Source organism: Suncus etruscus, chromosome 12 (assembly GCF_024139225.1).
Source record: "Suncus etruscus isolate mSunEtr1 chromosome 12, mSunEtr1.pri.cur, whole genome shotgun sequence".
NCBI lineage: Eukaryota > Metazoa > Chordata > Mammalia > Eulipotyphla > Soricidae > Suncus > Suncus etruscus.
Genome location: NC_064859.1, coordinates 54,797,820 through 54,824,558, shown reverse-complemented (window position 1 = coordinate 54,824,558; position 26,739 = coordinate 54,797,820). Strand labels below are relative to the sequence as shown.

The window sequence follows — 26,739 nt, the reverse complement described above, 5'->3', positions numbered from 1 at the left end:
ATTTGGTGCCTTTTCTATTATTTACTATATTGTTTATTATAATCCATGGATTGTTAAAATTTAAACTGGTATACCTGATCATGTGAATGTTGGAATCATTCAACAAATTATTCCCAGGGCTTTGAATCTGAGACTGCTATAGACTAAAACTATACTACTTTTAGGGCCAGAGAGATAATAAGGTCTTTCCTAGCATGTAGCCATGTAGTCGAATTTGTTCCCTTCTTTCCATATAATACCCTGAAACACTTCTGAGCATAGAGCCAGTAGTAAGCCCTGAGAGCAGCTTTGTGTAAACTAAACAAACAAAACAAAAAGATTTCTTTATGTAATATACAAGAAAGGTTTTGAGTAATTCTTATTATTTTTTGAGAGAGGCTGGGGGTTAGACTACACCTGGCATTGTTCATCAGGCCTTACTCCTGGCTCTTTGCTCAGGGATTATGCCAGGCAGTAAAATATGCAATGGATTGAAACTAGGTTGGGTATGTGAAAGACAAGCACCTTAGCTCCTATGCTATCATTTTGTTCTCTGAAGTGATTTCTTTTTCTTTTTTCTTTTGGGGAAGACTATACTTGATGGTGCTCAGGAGTTACTCCTGGCTCTGTGCTCCGAAATTACTTTTGGCAGTCTCAGGGGACCATATGGGTTGCCAGGGATTGAACCAGGAGTCAGCCCTGTGCAAGGTAACTCCTACCTACTCTACTGTGCTATCGTTCCAGCCCCTGAAGTGATTTTCTTAAGAGAAGATAAAATGTCAAAATCTGGTGCTAGACATTGGCATTTCTACTTTCTAACTCTGCATTGAGACTTTTCACTTTGAGGACATACCCTGCCCAGAAATGGAACCAGTGGCTCTTGTTGCCAACTTTGTGCTCCAGTCCTTGGAGCTATCTCATCCTACATACAGACTTAACTGTCATTCTCCTTATCTCCTTTCTTTTAATTTTTATCCTTCTATCTTGGTTGTCCTGCCTGAGGAAACCTCCTAATCTGAACTTCTGATCTTGAGGTTGATTCTATTCCTCCCTTGGCTCTAGGCCCTTCCTGTGGGAACAGGCATGTCCTAGAGTCAAGAGAAATGTTTTACCAAGCTCTGTCCATGCCTGTGACCTGAGCTTAAAGAAAAAGAAAGGGGCTCACTCTTCAAGCCTGTCTTTGACCTTAAACATATATCTTGCTTGCTGGTCTTTGTTTCTTTGTTTGATTATTTCCACTCTGAAGAAGTGTGTGCTTTTTCTAGATAACATTTCCTCTCTTTCTCCTCTCTCACATTTTTCTAAGCAAGTTATATAAAGTACTGTACTTCACGAAAGAGAAAGAAAGATGAAAGAAAGAAAGAAAGAAAGAAAGAAAGAAAGAAAGAAAGAAAGAAAGAAAGACAAGAAAGAAAGAAAGACAAGAAAGAAAGAAAGAAAGACAAGAAAGAAAGAAAGACAGAAGAAAGAAAGAGAAAGAAAGAAAGAAGAAAGAAAGAAAGAAAGAAAGAAAGAAAGAAAGAAAGAAAGAAAGAAAGAAAGAAAGAAAGAAAGAAAGAACAAGAAAGAAAGGAAAAGAAAGAAGGGATGGAGGGATAGAGGGATGGAGGAAAGAGAGAGATATTATAGGAAGGAAGGAATACATTTGGAAGGAAACGAAACAGAATTCAAGGCTGAGTTGTAGAGAAGTCCATTATCTGACTATAGTAATAAATACTGTGTTTTCCACAGGAGGTTTTTCCGTGATATTAATACTTCGCAGACTCCCACTTTCTTTTTTTTTTTTTTTTTTTTTTTGGTTTTTGGGTCACACCCGGCGGTGCTCAGGGGTTACTCCTGGCTGTCTGCTCAGAAATAGCTCCTAGCAGGCACGGGGGACCATATGGGACACCGGTATTCGAACCAACCACCTTTGGTCCTGAATCGGCTGCTTGCCAGGCAAACATCGCTGTGCTATCTCTCCGGGCCCCAGATTTCCCACTTTCAACATTGAGGGTGGAGGGCTCTTCTATTGATTAATTTTCTTTAAAATAATTGTTCACAAATGTAATGGTAGTGTTATTTAACAATACAGACCTTAGAAAGATAATTGGGAGATGAAAGGTTGGGCCAGAAACCTGCTATGTTTCTTTTAATAGTATCAAACCCCTTAAAAATTAGGTAACTATATAGATAATAAAAAGTTGAAGTAGGGGGCCGGGCGGTGGCGCAAGAGGTAAGGTGCCTGCCTTACCTGCGCTAGCCTTGGACAGGACCGCGGTTCGATCCCCCGGCGTCCCATATGGTCCCCCAAGCCAGGAGCGACTTCTGAGCACATAGCCAGGAGTAACCCCTGAGCGTCACCGGGTGTGGCCCAAAAAAAAAAAAAAAAAAAAAAGTTGAAGTAGGTAGATAGATAGAAGGGCCCCACCCCCAATGGCTATGAGTATGTGGGCTGTAATAAAAAAAGGTTTGGGCACATTATAAAACCAAGAGCAGGAACTTGAAGAAGTTATTCTTGTCACTAGCCCTAAAGCTACAAGGACACACCTTGTGGATACAGGAACTAAGGCCTGATAAGAGAAGCTCCAGCAAAAACAGAAGTCCAGAAAGGAAGGAGATCAAAGAATATCAATTGATTCCAATCCTTCTTTTAGCAGCCACCCTAGCAACAGACTTTTGAAATCCCGGTAGAAATCCCGATGTAGGGCAGGTTGGGAAAAACTCTGTATAAGGAGGAGATGGGCACATGTGCTCGATCTCTGGGATGCTGTGTGTTGGTACTGTGTACCAACATGTACCTTGAACCAATATGTTTTCAGACCATGCACATGGTGTCTGAGCACATGTCGCCCACATTTGCCCTCATGAGATGTGCATTTTCATACTTCCCTACTGTCACACTGGATATATATACTGGGGTGCTCTCCACCTTTGGAGAAGCCTATGGAGTTTCTTGAGTGCATTGCTCCACCACCATCTCCCCTCTCCACTTCCTCAAAATTCATAAATGAAATACGATTCTTGTCTTTTCCTGAAATTCTTTTCTGAAAGAAAGGCAACAGACCCAAAAGGCTCTAGTAAGGTTTAGAACTGACTTTGCTTTCCTTCAGAGAGCAAGGCCCATAGTCCTAGAACCCCCCAGCTGGTCTTGGGAAGGCCAGAGGTGGAGAGAAAGAAAGCAGTAGATTTTCTTTTTGGGATTGCTGCTGCTCTCCTTCCCACTATACATAATCACCTGGGGAACCCCTCACTAGTATTAAAGTGAAAAGAAAAATCACAATGGAAAAGGGGGAAACTCATCAAATCAAGTCAAACTCATACGAGAAATTCTTAAGTGGCTCTTAATAACCCATTTTCAGATTTTTTTTTATTAAAACCATTGTAATTTAGAAAGTCCTTCATAGTTGAAGTTTAGGTATACAGTGACAGTGAATCAGGGCCATTCTCACCACCAGTGTCAACCTCCCTCCAATAATGTTCCCAGCATGCAATCTTATACCACCACTCTTTGCCCTCTGGTCTGTCAGTGTAACAGGCCATTTTAAGTTTAGATTATTATAGTTTGAATCTTTTGAGTCTATAGTTGTTGACTTTGGTTTAAATATTTAGTTCTGTCTTTTTTTTTTATCTCCACCAATGCATCTGAGACCAGTTGCCCCTTGGCCCCCATTCCTTCTTTTCTTTTTCTTCTTAATTTTATAGAAAAATGCAAAAATACGAGGTAAAACAAAGTAATTCATGTCCCAAAGTTCTATGAAAAGGGCGAGAGCCTCTATCTAAAAGACAGAAAAAAAAAAAAAAAAGGTGGTGGTGGTAGTTTTTGCATAGGTGCAGCAGCAAACACTGGGGGAAATAGAAAGGAAAAACCATTGGCCTAAAAACAGGTTGACCTTACCCAGGAAGCAGCCTGCCCTAAGTCAACTACAAGTTCCAGGCATACTAAGTTGTCTAACATGAAGGGTTAATGTTTATGGTCCAGAGTGAAAGGAAGAAAGTAGAAAGTAAAAGTGCATATATGCAGATTCTGTGATGCCCAGAGAACACATTCTCATACCACAACTCTGGAGAATAGACTAGAAGGAACCACACTGAGGTTTAAATGGTAGGTTCCTCAAAGTGGTATTTTTCCTTCCTTATGCTTGACTAAGACATTCAAATTTCCTTTGTTTATGTTTTATTTAAAATCAAAGGAGGGAATTGAAACTTGGTAAAACAAAATAACAACAAAAAAGAAAGTTTTTTTCTACAGTTTTGAATTGCAATTTTTAGATCTGGTTTATTCCTTTAGCTCATGCACTTGTTTTTTTTTTTTTTTTTTTTGATCTGGGCACACGAAGACTAGGCACAAGAAGTGCCAGGTAGGTTGTTTTTACTTTATTTTAAAATTTTGTTTTATTTTTTAAAATTAATTTATGTAAATATTTTGAAGAAAATAGCAGAATGGGTGACAATGCAATGACAGCCTAAGAAAAAGGCAAAAACTAGCTCTTAACCGAGGAGTTTCTAAAACTGAAATGAAATTTCAGTGCCTGATATATGTCCAATAGTACGAGTTCCTATTCTCTCAATATGATGTGAGAATATAACCATCACAGTGTACTTTTAGTTTTAATACTGAAGTTTAGAAATGTAAAGGTCTAATCATTGAAATGGTTAAATACAAACACACATATGCTAGAATTGTTTTATTATTGTTTAAACTCAAATTTCTAAGGGCTCTTCACTTAGCATATTTGCAGTCTATTCAGGAGACAGAGGACCTAGGCTATATTTTTAACACAAAAGGAAATTCCAGTGTTATCAGGAGTGTTGTGTCATTATTGTCACTTAGTTATTATTGTTTATTTTAAATTAAGGAACGTCTGGAGAAGCACGTGAGTCAGGAAGTCAGTGTGAAGGGATGGAAGCCAAGTTTGCAAAGGGCTCTGCCGCCACCCATGGAGGGGGCATTTGCCAAACTAAACAAGGGCCAATAATTTATTTGAAATGTTTTGTTATGCTGCTCTGAGCCTAGACCAGTGACTGCAGATTGCTAGGCTCGGCTGAGGGAGTCGTGGGTTTCAGAGCAGGCCTCAGGCCTCAGATTCACTGCTGGCTTTCAGAGAGCTGGAAGCTCAAAAAGGAATGTTCTGAACTTCTCTGTAGTCTTCTCTTTGGTCATAGGCTTTGTCTCACATCATTCTCACAGATGTGTGCCATAAATGTGCCATAAGTGGGAAAAACAGAGTAGGGCATTGACAAGCTCATTTAAAGGCTAATGTGTAGAAAATACTATGAGAATATCAGGCCCTCTTTGGTTAGGGAGTAAATGACACACCCCAAGAACTTCAAGTTTTTATGAACAGTCCGTTTTGTGTCTTTCTGAAAGTGTGTCAGTGGTTTAGCATAATATTTAAGGCAGTTTCTCTTTTACAGATATCATTAGGATGGAATCTGCATCAAGAAGAGTTCGTTATTCTATGCCCAGAATCGCTACCCTCTGGGTGAAAAACAGTATCACAGGTTAGTGTGTTTTACTTTGGTATTGTGGTCACATATCACAGCCTGATTTGTGTTACAGCTATTCATATTTTTAATTGATTCTGACATTTTCTTTTGCTTTTCTGCCATTAATCCACTCAAAGGATGAAAACATTTGACATGTATAGAAACTCAATGCTATGCCTAAAAATGCAATTCAGTTTTATATACTTGGATACGTTTTATTTTGCTCATCATCTCAATTGCCAAAGGTACTTTTTAGAAGTGAGTCTCCATTCTTTTTTTTTTTTTTTTGGTTTTGGGGTCACACCTGGCAGTGATCAGGGACCACTTCTGGCTCTATGCTCAGAAATCGCTCCTAGGATTTGAACCACTGTCCTTCTGCATGCAAGGCAAACACCTTACCTTCATGCTATCTCTCTGGCCCCGAGTCTTCATTCTGAACCTCTGCAAAATTTGACATCACTTCTTTCTTGGTACTTAGGATTAGTATTAGTTTTTTAGGACAATGAACCACCCAAATTCTTCCCCAGAGTCCCCCTCTTCTTTACCCCATCTCTCTCCTCCACACTCAGTGAAGATATTTCTCAAAATCAGACCCCAAGTAATTAATGGTGTTTTTCCCCCTACATTTTTTGATCTCAAGACACCTCTCTCCCACCTTTTGTTTTTCCCAGAGAATAGACTTCATTTATTGAATAGACTTTCATTTATGAGAAAACTTTAGGTGGGAAACAATGTGGGTAATACAGCTTAGGTCTTACAGCAACAAGATGGTATGCAGAGACAACAGTCACAAGGTACATGGCATCATTGATTTGGATGGTATGCAAAGATAGCAGTTACAATGCCCATAGCATCATTAAATCAGGAAGTATGTAAAGATAACAGTTGCAATGCTTATGGCACTATTAGCCTAGATAATTTGTAAGAACAGGTTGTTTGACCTGCATGATTTTCTCCTTAGCTCATCCTGCACTCATAACAGCAGGGACACAAGTCTCTGAACAGAGATTTTCTTTTCTATTCAAGGCCAGCTTGCAGAAATCCCCTTATTTCCCAGCCTCTCTCTCCACAACTCGATCTTTTTACTTTATAAGAACAAAGTGAAATTATGTAGGAGGGACCGGGGCTTATGGGGTTTGTGCCTGGCTTAGGTTGTCCTGGTGACACCTAAAGGATGTCCCAGAATCTTATGAGTCATTGACTACCAAACCAGCCTATAGGTCATCAGTTTCTGCTAACATAACATACGCTGCAGCCTCTCTGTTTCCAGTTTTTACTGTTAACTCATTTACTACTTTAGCAAGCTTTTTATTTTTTGAATGAATAAAGTTTTTAATTTAACCACTGTGAGATACAATTAGAATGCTGTTCATTATTGAGTTTTAGTTCATGTAATGCTTTTAACTCCCATGCTTTCACCAGTGTACATTTCCTACCACCAGTATACTCAGTTTCTCTTCTGCCTCCCCCTTATCTTCACCTATCACTTCCTCCATTGAATAACTCTTTCTCCTAAATCCTTATCTCTTCCCCATCTTTACACCCCTCTCTGACTATCTACTGGACACTTCCTTTTAAATGACCCACTGCTGTCTCATTCTTAGTAAGTAAAATATAAACTCATAATCTCCCTGCTAGTCATCTCTACTTGTTAACTTCCTCATGTCAATCTCTAAAACCAATAGAAAAATCTGCAGAAAGCTACCCTGACTCCCTTGGTCACAGTGTTCTGTCTACTCTCCCTTTCCCACTTCCATGACTCACTCTTTGGGATTCCTGGTATTTCCTTTAAGCTCTTGCCATCTTCAATTCAGATATTCCCATGAATCCCCTTCCTCACCTCTCACTTAACACACAAACCAGACTTGTCTTATTAAAGTTTGCATGTTCATTGTCTCTTTCCTGTTTGAAACTCTCAGATGCTTATTCTTCCCCACCCCAAGACTGGTCAGCAGAATGCTTCCTTCTATCTTTTCAGTCTCATATCCCAGTTCTCTCCAGCAATCCATATCAATCATATTCCTTTTTTTCAGAATTTAGTAAATATGGATTATGGATTTGCATTTGCTCCTATTATCCTACCTTCCTGGGATGCCTTTTACTCTTACTTCTAATTAGACCTTTTTTCATTCTGTGTTTTACCCTTTTACTTATCTCAGAGACCACCTATATAGTGAGACCATCTCAGTAATAACAAATTTTATGATAGATTCTTCCTCCATTCCTTCACATCACTCACAATCTGTCGAGTCTGTCAGGATTTCTACTTAATTCATAAATTTTCTCATTGAGTGATTATCTTTTATAGACAAACATGTATCCTGGTGACGTAGGTCAGTTTAGTTCTACTTATAGCCAGCATAAGTATTAAGAATGCCCCTTATTTTCAAAAGTGTGAACAATAAATCATGACAAATTACAATTTCACCTTTTATAAAAGATATCTTCTGTAAAAAAAAAAAAAAGGCTGTCAATATGGAGCCTGAGAAACTTCAAATGTGAACAAGACATGGACCCTGATTGTTAATGATTTAATATTGAATCTACATGTAAGTAGATACCAATTGTCATAGGTTGGTGTCAAGAGTGTACAAAATGTCCCAGAGGCAGGCAGAGATGATAAACACTATACGTCTTGACTATGATCCATGAAATGTCAATGAAGGAATGCTTTGAGCTGAGTCAAGAAGGACAGATTGGTATTTTGACAGGACAAGAGTGCACGGGAGATGGAGATAGTGGAACAGAGAGGATAAACATGTTTATGGAAAAAATATGAGCAAGAAACCAAGCAAAGAGAAGGCAGAGACTTCTGTTCAGAGTCATCTCATTTATAGATCACCTGAAAGGTGAGTTCAAAGGGCCTTGACTGGGAAGTAGTACTGTTGGTCTTTTGAAGCTTTTCTTTGACTACTTACGGGTAGGTTTATCATGGAAATCTTGGCAAGGAGAAGAACCATGCATAGGCTCTGCTCATGTCTAATCCCAGTGTTCGTCCTAGAACATAGAAGGATCTGACCTTGCTATTAAAGAATGGACAACTTATTTTGCGACTTTAGGAGGTGGATTTGGAAACCCTCACAAAAGCAGGCTCTTTGGTAATGTGAGTCAGTGTCCACAGAAGGGAACAAGATGACTCAGCCAAACTTGTCCCACTGAAACCTCAAACTCAGCCTCAACTCAGATCACTGGGTTCTGCTTCAAATTAGTTCTTTCCCTCAAATCCCATATTCATTCCTGAGTCACTAAGATGAAAAAATGTCATCAACAGCAGAGCAGCTAGGAAAGGGAGGGACACCATAAGAAACCTATTTCAGTTATAGCTAGAATGTGCCCTGTACCTCCTTCCAGGTTTCTGCTGACTGCATCCTTCTAGGCTGGACCCAGAGGGTATGTTTATTTATTTGCTGGGGCTCCCCCCTACAAACAGATCAATAGCTGATACAAGGCTAGCTCTCAGCTAGGGCACCAGACACTGGTATAGTAAAGCTGATATCACAAAAAGAGACTCTGTAACTGGTCTTTGCAAGGGAGAAAAACTCTAGTTTGGAAAAAGAAAGGTTGCCAGGGGACAAAGATAAGAACAGGATGACACTCACTTTTCAGGAAATAAGTTCCAGTCTGGCTTTTTTCTGTGTTCAACGTGGATTTGATCAAAGGGAAACTCTAAGGTCTTAGCCTACTAAATTATTTTTAAGCATGTAAAGGTTAGAAGGAAACTTCTTGACTCATGCTACAGTTCAAAAAGCTATAGATTTTTAGAAAGCAGAAATATAGTAAGTTATTTTATAACTTTATTTTATATTTTTATATTTATTTTATATTTTTTAATATTTATTTTATAACTTTAGTTAATTATCAGTTAACTGGTGACAATAGTTGTTAATCTTTTATATTAGGGAACTCTGTGACAAATTCTTTTTAAAAATTAGTGTTTACATCTTTTTGTACTGGTGGGTTGTTTCACCTTTTTCTCCTTCATCTCTCTGAGGAGGAGACCCTCTAGAAGAATTCCGCTTATTTTCTGCATATTAGACCTTTACCCCAGTTTACTACTATTCCCTTCTTCAAACAAAACCACGTAAATTGAACTAGCTACTCCTGCCCCCCAGTTAGAGGGGGAAATAAGGGAGGCACCAGGACCAAACAGGTGCAAGACTACTAAGTATTAGGCTAGATACAGAGGGAACAACATATTCTGGCAGCCCTAAGGGTTAGGGAAGAGCATATGGGAGACAGGACAAAAACGGAGGTGTAGGGAGGACAAATTGGTGATGGAAATCCCCCCTGATTTTATGTAAATATGTACCTAAAATATTATTGTCAACAATATGTAAACCACTATGATCAAAATAAAAAAAATTAGTGTTTAATCCTAGTACTGCTTGAGCACCACTGAGAATAACCCTGAGCATCTGGCTGGGAATAGGCCCTGTGTTCCATGTTCAATAATCATCAGGGAGATGCAAATAAAACCAACAATGAGATACCATCTCATACCCCAGAGTTTGACACACATTAAGAAGAACACAAATAGCCAGTTTTGGTGCAGATGCTGGGGGAAAAGGAGCTCTCATTCAATGCTGGTGGGAATTTAGATTGGCCCAGCCTTTTTGGAAAGCAATATGGATATTTCTCAGAAGAATAGAGACTGATTTTCCATATGACACAGCAATACCTTTCTTGGGAACATACCCTTGGGGTCTAAAAAAACTATTTAGAAAGGCCTTCTGCATTCCTATGTTCATAAAAATTCAAGTATAGCTAAAATCCCAGTAGCTAAAATTCGGACACAACCAAGTGCCTAAGAATATATAAGTATATAAAGTAACTGTGGCACATCTAAACAATGGGACACTATGTAGCTATTAGGAAAAATGAAATCATAAAATTTGCTTCTACATGGATTGATATAAAGAGTATTATGATCAGAGGGATAAAAATAGATATATAGGGGCCAGAGAGATAGCATGGAGGTAAGGCATTTGCCTTTCATGCAGAAGGTTGGTGGTGCGAATCCCGGCATCCCATATGGTCCCCCGAGCCTGTCAGGAGCGATTTCTGAGCATAGAGCCAGGAGTAACCCCTGAGCGCTGCTGGGTGTGACCCAAAAATAAAAAAAAAAATAGACATATAATGACCACACTTATTTTTGGTATATTTATTTATATATGATATACATATTATAATAACTATATATTATTATTTTTATATATTATACTTATATGTTATTTATATATTAAATATTTACATCTATAAAATGTAGTATGGTAATAGTACCCAAAGAAAATAGAGATGAAAGCCAGGAGGACTGATCCATGGGAGGTTGCCACAAAGAAGGGTGAGTGCAGTTAGGGCAGAAAAGGGACCACTATGGCAATGATAGTTGAAAATAATCACTCAGGACAAGTACTGGGTGCTGAATGGTATGTACTTGATACCTCTTCAGTAACAATATTACAAGCCTTAGTGCCTAAGAGGAAAAAATAAACAGAGAGAGAAAGTCAGAGACAGAGACAGGGGAAAATAATCTATCATAGGGACAGGTAGGGAGGAGGGCTGGAGGGAAACTGGGGATTTTGGTGGTGGGAATGTGCATTGGTGAAGGGATGGACCATTATATGACTGAAACTCACTCATGAACAACTTTGTATCTGTGCATCTCATGGTGATTCAATTTTTTAATAAAAAGAAAATATTTTAATAAAAAAGATAAAATTGAAACTACCATCTCTCATCGATCCAGGTAATGCAAAATTGTCCAACAGCTTCCACTCAGGTATTTGTTCATTCAATAAATATTTTCCTTACTATATAACTCAGACTCTGCCATTGCTACTAGTGATATAACAGCTAACAAGATAAATAAGACCTCTTTTCTTATCTGCTTGATGGATGAGGAAGATAAAAGAAGAAGCAAGTTTGATCTGGAGGCAAGAAAACTGAATCACAGGAAGGCTTCTTTTTCTAGGGCCTTTTTAGCTGAAAAGAGAGCAGATAATCCAGTCCAGTAGGAAGCTCCAGGCCAGCCCTGAAAACATCAGATAAAGAGCAAGTGTGAAGGACTCAATGTAGGGACAAGTGCAAAGAGCAGCAAAACAGTTTTAAAGTGTTGCCTGAAGACTGTTAGAGAGAGGGAATCTAAAGACCCCAGCAGGGCCCTGTCAGTCTTGGGAAGGTGCAACTCCATGTTTCTGAATGGTTCCTGGAGACTGGGGCAGCGTAAGTTCTGATTTGTCTTACTTATCTGGGGCACAGGTTGGGGGAAATGTTCTACACCTGCAGAGCTGGGGGATAACAAAGGCTATAGCAGAGAGGTACAGGGGGTGTCATGGGGCTATGCACATATGAGGTATGCACTCTGCTACTTGAGTCACAGTCAGGCCCCTGACTTGCATTTCTGGTAGAGTTTCTCTAGGCAGTCTTGATTCTAGACTGAAGAGCAGACAGAGACAGCAAGAATGATTTTATTACATCCCTACAGAGAAGGCCCATAGAAGCACCTTAATAGGAGCTCATCTCTTCGCATTCAGCTGCACTGTGCAAGGATCCCAGAAAAATAGATTACCATTTGCTGTCCCACTCTCCAGGCAGTGCCAATAAATTCTGTGCTCGGTCTTCCAGCCTCTCATGTTTGCATTCCCCATCCACTGAACAAGTAGGATGCTATCTGTTTCTTATGTACTTGGGAAGTGCATTACTACAAGACAAACACTTAAAACTATATATGATGTGTAGTAAACACTAGCTAAAGCACATTGTTCTTAGAGTTGATATATTCATTTGATCATTCTTCCCTGGTGTTTTTTTTTTTAATTTTTTTTGTTTTTGTTTTTTTGGGCCACACCTGTTTGATGCTCAGGGGTTACTCCTGGCTGAGCGCTCAGAAATTGCCACTGGCTTGGGGGGACCATATGGGACGCCAGGGGATGGAACCGCGGTCCTTCCATGGCTAGAGCTTGCAAGGCAGACACCTTACCTCTAGTGCCACCTCACCGGCCCCACCCTGTTTTTTGTTGTTTTTTTTTTATGGTACCATATATGCTTTGTATTTCTTTTAAAGGTTTTGGGTTTTTTAGCTCTATAATTTCTACTGGATTCTTATTATAATTATTTATCTTTGTGGGGGATAAGTTCTGATTTGTATTTTATATAAAATGTACATAATATAAAATTAATTATAAAACTTATTAATTGTAAAATATAAACCATATATAACTTATAAAAAGTGCCACTTTTTCCATTTTCCAAGAGAATTCATAACTATTTATTGGGGCATTTTATAATAGCTGCCTAAATCCTTTTTCAGATCACCCACAGTCTGATTCATGTTGACATTAGTAGAAACTGGTTGCCTTTTCCTATTCAAATTTAGGCTCTCCTGACTCTGGTATTGGAGTGAGTTCTACACTATCCTGGGCATTTTGGTTAGGATCAGTCCTGTCTCCCACTGAAGCTTTTGAAATCAAGTCTCTGGTCTTAAGTCTGGTCTCCCACGACACCTTCACTTTCTGAGCATGTGCTAGTCTGACCTACTTTGTTCTCTTGCATGCCACTTTCTATCAAGTCTTCTTGGTTTTTCACGACAGCATAAAGCCCACATCTCTGAGCTGCTGGATGATCTCTAAGACACCTTCTGAGGGCAGGGTGAGAAGACAAGGAGGCTGGATTTGGCCCTTCCATCCCAGGCAGGTCCTCTGCAGGTTCTGCTGGCATTGCTGCCTGGAGCAGAATGCTACCTTCTGTGGCTGCAGAAGCTTTAGCACTATTCATGCAGGTAGGTATCCTTCCTGGGAATGCCTAAGTGTGGAGTGACAGGGCTTAGCTCAGCAGGACCATGAGGCTGTGCCTGTGGGCACTTATGTTAGCCAGCTTTGTCTTCCATGTGCCCTACTGTGAGGGAGGAGCCCAGTTCCTCTCTGAGTCCTATCCTAGTCTGAACCAGAAAGATTTCTTGGTTGTGCCATTGCTTGTGGACGGTTATGGGTTTCAGGATTACTCTAGACTCAGCCTAAAGAGTCACAAGACACTATAGAGTAGGAAAAAGGAGTCCTAGGGAACACCCACATTAGCCTTCTTTAGACTTCTTGGGCCTCCCTCTTTTCAGATTTCAGAGTCTTTAAGAGTCTTCAGAGTTTATGAATTTGAGGGAAAAATTGACTGGATTGCATCTTGTTCTCTATACACCATCTGGGCTTCCTCAGTTCTTACTGAAAGCAAACCATATATCTGGGATGAACCAAGGATTCTAGTATGTCTAGCATGTCGATCTGTTGATATATGGTAGTGCTTAATGAGCTCCAATATGTATAATTAAATTAGGGTAGTTGGGACAATATAGCAAAGACACATTTCTCTCTACTTCTGCTTTAACATCCAGATAAACCTTGGAAAGATGCCAAAAGACAGCTCAGGAACAGTTCAAGGTGATGGGAAGAGATGGAGTTGACCTTGAAAGATGCATCAAACCACAGAAATCACCCTTTATTCCATAACCACTACACCTTACCCACAGGCATCCCCTACACTCCCACCTGCCTGCTTCCCTTGCCCCAGACAGACTCATTCTTTCTTCCTAGGATTTCTCTAAAAATGTCAGACAAAAGAAAGCAATTAAAAGAAATATTAAAAGAAAAAATAAGAATCCAGGGGACACTCTCCAACCCCTTTATATCAATAGACAGTGGATTGTGAGGGAGACCCATTTGCAGCCAGTAGCAGCATCCATGAGGTCTCTTTGTCCACACCCCCACCACCTTTTGCTCTCCTCCCTGAACCAGCCAGAGCACTTGTAAGGGAAATTCCCCCACCCCCCAGCCCCCTAAGGCTGAAAGTCCCCAAGGGCCATCTAAAAGAATACATCTGAAATTTCAGTCTTGACTTCTGGCAGGAATACAGCATCAGAGCAGTGGAGAAAAGGTGAGCCTGAAGGAATCTCCAGGCCAGTTTCCTGATGCATTCAGTGTATCAGTCAGGGCACAAGTTCCCCCTAGTAGAAGAACCATAGTATGAGCAGCTCCTCAGAGACTCAGAAGACAAATTTTGAGGGGCTTCTTGACTGACATCCACACTATAGGTCCCCCCTCAAAAAAAGCAGGCTATAATATTGGCATGAATACTCTACCACAGGGAATCACTCTTATGAATCAACTGTACTCATTTGTTTAATTGTTAACTGGGAACACACTGGAAATGAAGTTCCCCGAGGTTAGTCCAGGTCCAGTCTTGCCAGTAGACTTTCTAAGGGTCACAGTCTCAGGTTAGCTGAGTTATCCCTGCATCCCACAACTGCAAGATGCTAGGACTAGATGCAAGAAACCATGAATTACATCTTAATTTTAAGCCCAACCCCTTTTTCTTCCCCTTGCTATTATGTTACTAAGGTAACACACTTGTTTGCAGTGCTGGCTAAGGGGTCCCAACAGATCATACGCTTTCTGCCATGTTCTAAGATCCCAGAGAGCAATGCTGCTTGACCTCCTCACAAGGCATTTACCCCTACCGTACCTAATTAGAGCTACATTCCCTGAGCCTATACTGTTTTTCTCACCTTTCCAAAGGTTAGTGGTATCAAATGTGAATGACCTTCCACTGAAACTACTAAAAGCAAATTCCCAAAAATAGTTTTTGGGTTTGAAGTTATTTTGGTAGACACAGTCAAGCTTATTCTAAAAGTTATCTGGAAAGGCAAGCCCTTAAAACAGCACAAAGAATCTGGACAAAGTAGAGAAAGTTATGAGAAATTTTGCAGCGGATGTTCAGGCTGACAATGTAAGGACAGTAATGAAGACAGTGTGGCCTGGGTAGAGGCATAGATAATGAGATCACTAAAACATCAGAGAATACTAGTCAAAGATATTCAACTGGTTTCTTTCACAGAGTTACAAACATATTTCATGGAAGTCCCGTTCCTTAGGCTACATTTCAGCTCCTATACAGAGGACAGTACTGCAGAATGCTGTACGAATGGTGGTAGAACAAGCACATATTCACAAGTACAAAATATGGACCTTACAATCTTCAGAAGTTACACAAATTTAACTCATATACAAATGCTGATGTTATGAATCTAAGCACCAGAGACCTACCTAATTTGATAAATTAATGTTATTTTAATGTCATTTTAAAAAATGAATAAGCTGAAAGAGATCTAGAATGAAGTATTGTATTAGAAACAGTTTGTGGCTAAAGGTAATTTTTATCATAAAATGTGATGTGTATATACAAATTAACTCAAAATGAATCATGAATGGAAAAATATTGGGATCTATGACTAGACCAAAAAATCATGACCCATTAAAGGAAAAACAAGTACCTTTGACTTCATGGAAATTAAAAACTATTCTTCTGAAACATGTAGTGAAGAGCATACAAAGATGAACTGCAGAGGTCTAGGCCAAGAATTAACAAACTTCATATCCCAGATCAGTGTCTAGAACATATAAAAAATTCTCAATTGCTTAAAAAAACTTAATTACAAAATTAACAAAATTCACCAACATACATCTCAAGGTATGTCAAGACAATTTGCAAATGGGAAATGAGTATAAAAAAGATATTCATGACTAAAAATTGTGGAAATACAAAATAAAACCATGATGAGAGATAAGTACAAACATTTCATTTGACTAAACTGAAAAAATAGCAAGCAACATTGTGAGATGCTGGTCAGAATGCAGGGAAAATGGGTTAGAGAAACATTGCTGGTGGGAAAGTTAATTGACTAACTGCTCTGAATCATTGATTGCTGGGCCACATCTTATGATCACGAAGCATGTGATTACCAGTGATCACACCCTTAAAACCTGAGGACACAAATGTTCACAGCAATTTTCTTTATCAAAGTCAAACACTGAATCAGTTCTGATGTCTTTCATAGTTAAGTGGACAGCAGATCAAACTGGAAGGTGCCTCAGCAATGAATGGAACAGCTCTCAGTGTTAAATAGCCCATGGAGGGATCACATTGAGTGAAAACTCCATCTTTGTAAGGTTACATAATCCATGATTCCAACTCTCAGTGTAATGGCCCACCTGGGTCTCAAGGAATAATACTCCATTCTCAAAAGGCTTCATTACTGCATGATTCCATCTAAAACCATTTTTGAAATGAAGCCAGTTTTGAACAGAGGTTAGTAGTGGTGACCAGTATTAGAGACCACAGGAGAGGGATTTTAAGACAGATGAGATTGTAGAGGCAAGACAAGGCTTCTTGGTGAGCAGGAGAATGTCCTGTGTGTTGACTGTGTGGATGGAAACAAGCATTTCCATAAGTTTTATAGGACTAATGTATATACAGAAGTGAGTCCAAATAAGAGTGGGGAATTTCACTAAGATTGAGGTATTTCTTTTTTGTTCTTGTTGTTTTGGAGCCATACCTGGTGGTGCTCAGGGTTGACGCCTGGCTCTACATTTAGGAATTACTACTGGCTGGCTTATAGAGCTATCTGGGGTGCCAGGGATTGAATCTGCGTTGACCACATGCCAGACAAACACTCTACATGTTGTACTATCATTCTGGCCTCTGATTTCAGTTTCATCAATGTCTGTATTTTGTCTGTGCTATAGTTTTGCAGTGTGTTAACCCCTGGGGAGTTGCATAAACTATAATAGAATGCTTATTAAATTATTTCTTCCAACTGGCATGAATGTGCAACAACCTTGATACAATAGTCAGTCTTACATGTAAAAAAAAATGACCTAGGCCCCTTGATTCTTAGGAAATAAACTTTGGAGAAACCAGAAATTTTTTCATGAAGAGTGTGTGTGTGTATGTGTGTGTGTGTGTGTGTGTGTGTGTGTGTGTGTGTGTGTGTGTGTGTAACTGTACTTGAGTACATGGGAGGCAGCATAGCACCATGGCTGACACCTCAGATGGAACAGGGTCTCAGGTTGGCTTTGGGATCATTTTTGGCAGTATAGTGCTAGGATGAATAAGGAGGGCTTGCTGTGTTCAAAGCAAGTGCTTTACCACTGCTGTAGCTTTGACTGTGATCAGGATTTAAGCATCATGGAAGGGTTCAAAGGTATCTATGTGATCTGGAAATTCTTTGTCCATAGCCAGGATATCTGACAATGGGCTCAGGAGCTATACACATGATGGGGTCTGCATACCCGGGACAGTGTGTGCCATGGAGATAAAGCACCTGTTTGTTGCCTTGGACCCTGCTGTGGTGTGTGGCTGCACTCAAAAGATTGCTGACTAGTTGGGGTTTGCTCATGGGATTTTGGGGACATCCAGACAAAAGGCTGCTATTAGATGCTGAGGGGCATTCTAGTTCTTCTTCATTTCAGGGGTCCCATGAAGTCCCAAACTGCCTTCTCCAGCTGTTTCTCAGGAGGCAGATGCATGGTAGGTTATGGCCCAGGACCTCTCTGGGCATGTGTGCAGTCCAAGTCTTCCCTGCAGGTGAAGAACACACTGGCTACACACATGCTGCAATAAAGCCACACAGCTGCATACTCCAGAGCATGTGACCTGAGACCTGATTTCCACAGTCTACTTCTGTGTGCCTGAGGGATTAGGTGCCACACTGACTCTGTCGCTATTTGGAAGTACCTGCAACTGCTGGAATCTGTCTGTCTTTGGGTCCCAAGTCACTGTCTAGAGCCCCGAAAGCTGTGCTATCCCCTCTACTCCAACCATCCCTTTCCTGCTTCAAGAGAGAAAAGAATGCCCAGAGAAAGTCAGCTTATAGTCATCTGGTATGGAACTAGGCTTGGTAAGAAAGGGTAGGTAAGGGGAACATTGGGGACTACTGCTTCATCTCTACGCCACACCACTGCATTGTGCACCCTTGTTACAGAAAGTTCTTCCCAGGTCTTTCCAAGAGTACTGAGGTGCTCACTCACCTATGCCCAGACCCCTGCACAGCCCATAGGAGCAGCCGGTTGATTCCTGAGCACAAAGCCTGAGAGAGCCTGGTGGGGGCTGCAGGAGCTGCCAGAGGTGGCCCAGGAGCATCCTGGGGTTCTCAGAAGCAGGCCAGGGCAGAGTCTATAGTGATAGTCAAACTTGGGTGTGCTGGGGATGTGGGAAGATTCTGCCCCCAAGGAGAGAGCAAGGTTTGGCTTCTAAAATAAGGCAACTGTGAATGGGTGTTCTTGTAAAATGAAAATGATCCCCTATGGAAAAGATCCCCACCTAAAGTCTAGAACATTTCCCAATTGCCTCCACTCCAAGAGAACAGGAAACCTGATTTTTCAGAACAAATCGGCCTCTTGGACTACCATCTTCTTCAGCATGAAAGCAGACTGAGACTTGAATATACAGACACAGAAATGCATGTGATCATTGAGCCCAAAGTATAAAATGCCTCATTAGTGCCTGGGTTGAAGAGGGGCCTGTGTGTATGTGTATGTTTGCTGTGTGTGAGTGGGAGTGTGTTGTGAGTAGATATATATGTGAATATATAGTGTGTGTATGTGTGTGCACATATGAAAAGGTGTGTGTGAAAGCCAGTACGATGTCTCTTGTGTATATAAGAGAGCAATTGTCTATATGTGTGCATGCTTGTGCATGTGTGTGGTGGTATGGGTGAGTGTGAGAGTGAGTGTATCTGTTCACACCTAGAGAAATAGATTTTGCTTAGTTCATTTTTATTCTCTGCTTATTAGGGAAGTGCTTCAAGCACAGCTTCTTTGTCATTTTCCTCATAGATGCATCTGAAGTCAGCCATGGTCTCAGGTTTCAGAGTATGTGGAAACTAACCCTTGCCACCACCACCCATCTCCCACACACTCACTTATCCACATCATTAGCCTTTCCAACTCAGCATATTAAAAGCCTTTTAAATGCTTCTCAAACTGCCTTCCATGTTTACCGCCTTTGTTCTCCCATCCCTTTGTTCAGTTGCCAGTTTCTGAGCTGCTCAGTCTGGTGCCAACTAAGTTGGAAGGCACAAGGTTCATCTTCCAGATGAGCTGGGGCTAAAGCAGCCCTGCTAGAATTTACAGAGAGAACACCCCTGGCTTCTAGAAACCCTGCACCTGGAGGCTCCCTTTCCTCCCTGTAGGCACAGAGGACGGGCTGAACATACTGCCCCCTTCCCAAAGTCTCTTGCTAGCGCAGAGGGCCTCTCAGCTACTTAGATGTCCAGGTTGCAACCTGTTTATGCTTTGTTTTTTTGTTTTTGGCCCTGTCCACCTGATGGTTTTTCAAGGCTGGTTAGAACTTGTTCCAGTTAGAAACTCCATATTACCTGGTTGCTTTCTCACAGCTCCAAAAAGAGAATTATCCCCTACTGCTGCTCCCTCCCAGTGGGAAGGTTTTCAAATTTCTAATTGGGTCATCCAAGCCCACCTCCCATGCTATCCTCCACCACACACAGTGTGCTCTTGCCCACCACCTGGCAGCAAGTCTTGGCTGCCAGCTGCTTGCTGGTTTGGTTTTGATGAACATAACAAGTCCAATTTTAACACTTCCAGAGTCATTCCCCTAGGTCATCATTTCATGATGGTGATGGTGTACTCATAAAATCTCCTGGGTTGGAGACAATTAAGTGGTTTCAAAGCAGCTATCCCTAATGAGGGTAGCAGGTGGTTTATATGAAGTGGTCACCTTGAGACTTTCGTCTACCACTTTCCTCTTTCCCCACCTTGGTCATCCAGGGATGTACAGGGAAATCCAGGACTAATGACAGTCTGATGAGCACCGACCCAGTACAGAGCTCGTGTTTCACCAGCCACAAGACCATAATCCAATCATACCTGGGTTCCCCTTGCTCTGCCTAGCATAGGATATGGTCCTTATTCCAAATTTTCTGGGGAGCAGTAGAACCTATGCTGGAAGAAAGAGTTGCTCTTCACAGCAAAAGAAAGTAATTTCTAAATCCTACGCAGTTTCTTTCTATCTCATCACCTTCTCTTACAAAAAAGAGTTTCAGAGATGAACAGTTAAGTGAAGTCATTTTATTTAGAGATGATGAGGAAGGTGATAGTAACATGTTGGCGATAGAAGATGCCTTCAGGGGGAGCTGAGTGAAAGTACACATCTCAGGTGGCTCAAGTGGAGAGGCAGGAGTCACCCATCCCAAGATTTTGTGTGCAGGCCACTTGCTTTTGCGGAGTTGATCTTCCTGGTTTTCTCAATGACTGCTCCCTTTCTGAGCCTTCCTATAGAGATAAGATCCTTTTGCTTTTGATGTCCACCTTCCTGTCTTTATCACAACCCTTTGCTCTTGCTAGAGCTTGTCCTCTACTGAGGGGGTTGGTTCAGCATTCTTTTAGGTCTGTGCTGGTGTAGTTAGAGTCTTATTGAATCTCATTGCCCGCATCCTCAAAGTAGGTCCAACCCTAACGCTTTTTTTTTTTTTTTTTTTTTGCCTTATTTAGGGTTAGAGACAGAGTGACTTCTTTCAGTCCCATCTTGGCTTTATTTACTTCTGGAGAACTCATTGCCAGGAAAACCTCCACTCTTCTGTCAGGAAAACAGTGAATACGCAATGCCCATCAAACATATTTCAAAGATTGCTCTTTTCCATTTTAAGTTCCAGAGGTCTTGGTATTTTTTTTATCACCCCTGGGCATGCATTTTTTTAGTCACACACATGCAGATCCCAAAAGATAGAGAACAGCAGAACCAGCAATGGAACCAGCAATTGTTTTTATTTATTTTTTTTTGGGCACCCATTGACCTTTAGGGCTTATTCCTGCCTTTGTGCTAAGAAATCACTCCTGATAGAGTTGGATAATATATAGGATGCTGGGGGAATCAAACCCAAGTCACCCATATGCAAGGTTAAAGCCCTATCTGTTGTGCTATCACTCCAGCCCCTTGGAGAAGATTTTAACCACTGAATTTTATTTCTCTTTCTCCCTGTGTGGGATCTACACAATGATCATTGTCTACCTGGTTAATGTGCAAATAAAGGTTGAACAACTAAAGCACTTGGCACTGAAAAAGTGCTCCTTATATTTTAGTGATTAGTGTAATCAACACTACATTAAATAAAAACATTTGCAGTCTGGATGGCTCAAGACCCTGGAGCACAAACTTTGTATGTAGGAACCTGTGTTTCTAGATCTAGGATACTTGGTCTCCTCATAATCTAGAGCTGCTAGGTGTGGACCTCAGCAAAAGATTTTGCAATTTGATGATATATGTTTTCACATTAACACATACATTCACTATTTTAGCTCCAAATATAAAACTGTTTGTTGTTAAGAGTATCTCCTAATCAAAACCAAAAATAATTCTTGTGCTTTGAGTAAGAACTTTAATTAGGTTCTTTAATGAAGCACCTTTGCTCAGAAATCTGACACTCAAGGAAAATGGCACATGAATTGGATTTTATTACATTTTTATCATCTTACCTTCGTAATTGCTTCACATCATTCCACTGCTGCTAGAGCAATTTGTGAGGGCAAATTACGTTGCCAAAATGATGTAAATGAAAGTCTGGATTAATGACAAGTGATGTCAAAACCAGAGAATGTGAATGCAAATTGCAGTTAGACTAGAAGGAAGTTAAATGCCAAAAGCATATTAAGCTAATATGCATCTAAAAGGTTTTATGGGGGCGTGGGTGGGGGGGGTGGGGAGATGCATTGTATGCCATATAGTCATATCTCAGTCCTCTTCACATTGGACCCTTTTGTGGCTAAATTGGTTATAAACACTAATTAAAATAAACTGTCCACTTGTAAGGAAAGTGGGCCATTTGTGGGGCTCTAGCAGAAACAGGGCTTCCTCCAGTCTCCCCATGAAAGGTCAGAAAAATATCTTCTGGCCATAACATAAACCCTGAAATGGTTGGATTTAGGGTCAGCAAAAATTTTAGGCTCGAGGAATAGGAAATGGTCTTGGTAGGTTTCTGGCCTCTCCCGTTAGTGGGATAGACAAATTGATGGTCTTGGGGCTGGGGCGTTAGTACAGTAGGTAGGACACTTGCCTTGTATGTGACCAACCCAAATTCAATCCCCAGGATTCCATATAAACCCCCAACCCACCAGAAATAATTCCTGACTGCAGAGCCACTAGGAATAAGTACTGAGTACAGTTGAGTGTGCACCAAAGAAAAACAAACAAACAAAACAAAACAAAACGAAGAAAGAAAAATGAGGACCTCAAAGCTTCAGCCCTGGCTTAAGGCCACATACCACTTTAGTGGCAGAAAGGACAAAATGCTCAGTCTCCAGCATTGTGAGGATTTCAATCTTCAGTATACTATTACCTTATTTCTCCCTGGCCGTACCTGTTCTTCTTGGCCCTTTGACTGTCTCTTTACTGATGAAATTCTGACAATTTGGGCCCTCAGCTACTGAGAGAGCAATTTGCAAGCAACCCCAGACAACTAACCAGGCTGAATCCCTTCAGTCTTCCTCCTACTGCATCAGCATAGACCTTTTTTCTGTAATCTCCCCTGCACTAAGAACCCGTTTCTAGCCTTTGAGAGCAATAAAATAAGATTTCCTGTGGACTGAAAATTCTTCCTTCACAGCATGGCTTGTTCTGGCTGTTTTGATGTGGTGCTTCTGAAGCTTCCACTGTTGTTTTAATCACAACTTGACACATGTCTTGAAGGACTGAATCAGAGCCACACAGGAAGTGACACAGAGCAGAGACCCTCAGAATATGAGGGTCACCCTGAGAACAACCATCTTAAACCTCACATAACTTTGGCTTCCTCTCCCTCCTTTCTCTTCGGTAGTAGGTCTCAGTGTGAGAAAGGGGATCTCTGCCTCCACTGTGGTCAATTCCTGTATAGACATGATGCCCACAGTAGGGCTATCATTCTGTGGTGGCTGAATTCATCTGCCCCAATTCCTCCATCAGTCAGATTCAACTCTAAGCAGACTGCTGCCTTCAGTGATCACTCAGCCAAGCTCCTCAGGGTGTTGTTGAAGACCTTGCCTTGGGCTTTCATGCTCGACTTTATGCCCAAGCCTCTTGCAGAGAGCTGCTCTCCAGCTTTGTAACTTCTTCTCTTATCATCTCCTCTAACTCATGCATATTTTCACATGTCTTTGCTTGCAGGCAAAGTCCAAAACTAGGTAATTTCCTTTTTAATAAATAGGAGCTCACTAAACCTACATGTTGACCCATGCTTTGAGCTATGACTTAAACTTTAAGGCATTCCAAAGGTAGAAAGAGAAAGCTTTTCTTTTTTTGTTTGTTTGTTTGTTTGTTTGTTTGTTTGTTTTTTGTTTTTCGGGCCACACCCGTTTGATGCTCAGGGTTTACTCCTGGCTAAGTGCTCAAAAAATACCCCTGGCTTGGGGGACCATATGGGCATATGGGACGCCAGGGGATCGAACCGCGGTCCTTCCTTGGCTAGCGCTTGTAAGGCAGACACCTTACCTCTAGCGCCACCTCATCGGCCGAAGAGACAGCTTTTCATTCCTTTGAACAAATAAGCTGTCTATCACTGTCTGGACGGGTGGAGCTGGGACTGTTTTTAACAAATGATGGCATCTCTCCATAAGGTTGACAGTGTTTTTTGTTATTGTTGTTTCAGTGAAGCCCCTCCCCACCATTAAAGGTTGCAAACATAACATAGCCACCCCCACACCCCCCAAAAAATTCTACTTTCAAGTTTCCTGTATAAGACAGTCCTTGGTTTGATGGTGATTGAATGACATTCAGCTTAGAGCACATTAACAGAAACTCGGGTGTTTTGTTTCAGTTTTGAAAATAATTTGAGTACATGTCAATTGGTTTCTATCAGAGTCAGGGTTGGAATCAGGAAACGAAGCAACTAGAATGGGGTTTCCCTTGTTCTTCCTTTAAGAAAATCACCAGACCTTCTAACTTCCATATTTAGAGGATTTGAGGAACAAATATTTCCTGAAGATTACTGCTATTGTGGATGGGGTTGACTGGGGCTGTCCGAATGTGGCACTATCATTAGTGTGTGACAAAGCTGGCTAACTAATGACATGATCCTGATTTATTGGATGTAATAAGACACTAGGATGGATCTCCAACATGGGTTACCCTATTACTTTAACAGTCATTATTCCCATTTACCATTATTTATGTAATACCTTTTCTCCTTTATGGGCTATAACTTCCCTGTGAGAAGGTCTGCCTGGATTGCTATGATTCTGTACCGGAGTATATAGCACAATGCCTAATGCACAGTAAATATTGATGAGTGAATGAGAGTGGAGATGGATCAAGTTGGGTAGATGACTTTAAAAATAGAAGAATGGATGGGTGAGTGGAACTATAGATATTCATACCATGATCTTGTATTTATTTTTCCAAAAAATATTAGTTGGATTGTACACTAACATAATGTGAAATTATAAAGAAATTGATTTTTCTGCAATTAAGCTGAAGAAAGTCTTACAATATATTTTTAAATTACACTTAAAAGATTATGACCATATTTTTAATTTAAATTCCTATTAACCAGTGAACTTTCATTCTGATATATTCTCCATTTATTCTAGATCTTAAGCGTTCTTTTATTTGCTTGAATTTTTTTATTTATATCATGTCCAGAATCTGTGTGGCAAAGGTATAAATGTTACTGAAGAATTTCTTTAACCATACCAACCTTAGATGATTGAGACATGACATATAGAACTCTTAAGGAATTTAAATTCTCTAACCATGGCTGCTCTTGCATCACTTATGACGGAGGTATAATTCTATTGTTCGGTTGAATCCACAGAGACACGGAAACAACAGAGATAGTTAATTAATAGAAAGTTTATTAGAGATCAGCACTGAGGACTCCTGGGTCAAAGAGAAACCAAGAGCCCTGAACAGTCTTTTGTTTTTTTTTTAATGTACAAAATGTTTATTTTATTTTTTCTTTCCTTTTTATATATATTTTTTATTTTAGTTATAGTGGCTTACATATCGTTCACAGTAATATTTCAGGTACATATTTACATTGAATTAGGGGAATTCCCACCACCGAATTGTCCTCCGACAACCGCTCCTATCCTGCCTCCCATATCCTCCACTCCCCCCTCTCCCCAGGAGCTGCTAGAATGCGTGGTCCCTTCTGTGTCTAGTTTATTACTTAGTGGGCTTATAGCTGTTTGTTCTTGGTGCCTCCATTACTGCCCCCTCTAATTGGGAGGCAGGACTAGAAAGTTCAAGTTATGTGGTTTTGTTTGAGGAAGAGAAAGGTAATATAATGGGGTAAAAATCGACTACGCCAACTATGAACGGAGTCATTCTAGAGGCTCTCATCCTTGGTTTGAGGGACGAAGGGGAAAAGAAGAAGGTGAAGACCACAACAGTTCAAAAAGAGGACTCAAATAAGATATCCAGTGAGCACTGCAGCAATAAAAATATGCACCACATAGTTGCCATGGTCTTGAGATAGGAAATATGACAAGGCGCAAACAGTCTTTTAGCACACATTTTATAATGTTCTTACACAAACACAGGTGGTGGGGGACAAAGCCACATTCCTACTTCATTGATGTATGGAGGGGTTATGGAAAAAAAAAACAAGGTTAGAGTACCTGAGACATCCTGGAGAGCTTTTTTTATTTTTATTTTATTTTTGGGTCACACTCAGGGGTTTCTCCTGACTCTACTCTTGGAAATTCCTCCTGGCAGGCTTGGGGGGCCGTATGGAATGCCGGGATTCGAACCACTGTCCTTCTGCAATGCAAGGCAAACGCCTTACCTCCATGCTATCTCTCCAGCCCCTAGAGAGCTTTCTGATATTTATCTAATTAAGAGGTTCCCTTCTCTATTCTCATACACTTGAGGCCTATTAGTTTTGTGGAAGAGCCCATTTCCCAGGATAATTGCTTCTGGGGTGTTTTTCTTTATCTTCTTTTACGGCACATCTGGAAAGTGTCTGTTTGAAGTTAATACTCTGTTATATCCTGTTCCCACTCTCAACTTTTTACTGGGATAAGTTATGCTGCTCCTAAACACACACACACACATACACAAAATAAGCAACTCAGGGAAGTTAGGATATCCTGACGGATTTGCAACATACATATGTCACATTCACGCTAACATTAGGCAGCTCTAATTTTGGCTTCCAGTCAGGAGTTCTGACTTTATTTCAAATTTGGGGACTATATTTTCTCACACTATTCCTCCAGATGGATCAGATATCATGTCCCCAAATCCTATTGCCATTGAGCAATACGTACTAAGAGAAAAACATCAGGGGCCAGAGAGAGAGCACAGCAGTAAGGCATTTGCCTTGCATGTGACAGACCTAGGATGGACCTGGTTCAGTTCCTGGCATCTCATATGGTCCCCTGAGCTTGCCAGGAGCAGTTTCTGAGCACAGAGACAGGAGTGACCCCTGAGCATTGCTGGGTGTGGTCCCCAAACCAATAAATAAATAAATAAATAATA

General features: G+C 40.6%; 1 protein-coding gene across 1 annotated transcript in view; it reads left to right on the top strand.

Annotated features, from left to right (window-relative positions):
* Positions 1–26,739, top strand: part of RFX8 (regulatory factor X8) — an 87,849-nt gene that overhangs the window by 11,353 nt on the left and 49,757 nt on the right. The window contains 2 exon segments of the mRNA XM_049784624.1: positions 4,270–4,319; positions 5,377–5,463. Coding sequence (XP_049640581.1) covers positions 4,270–4,319; positions 5,377–5,463 — 137 coding nt within the window.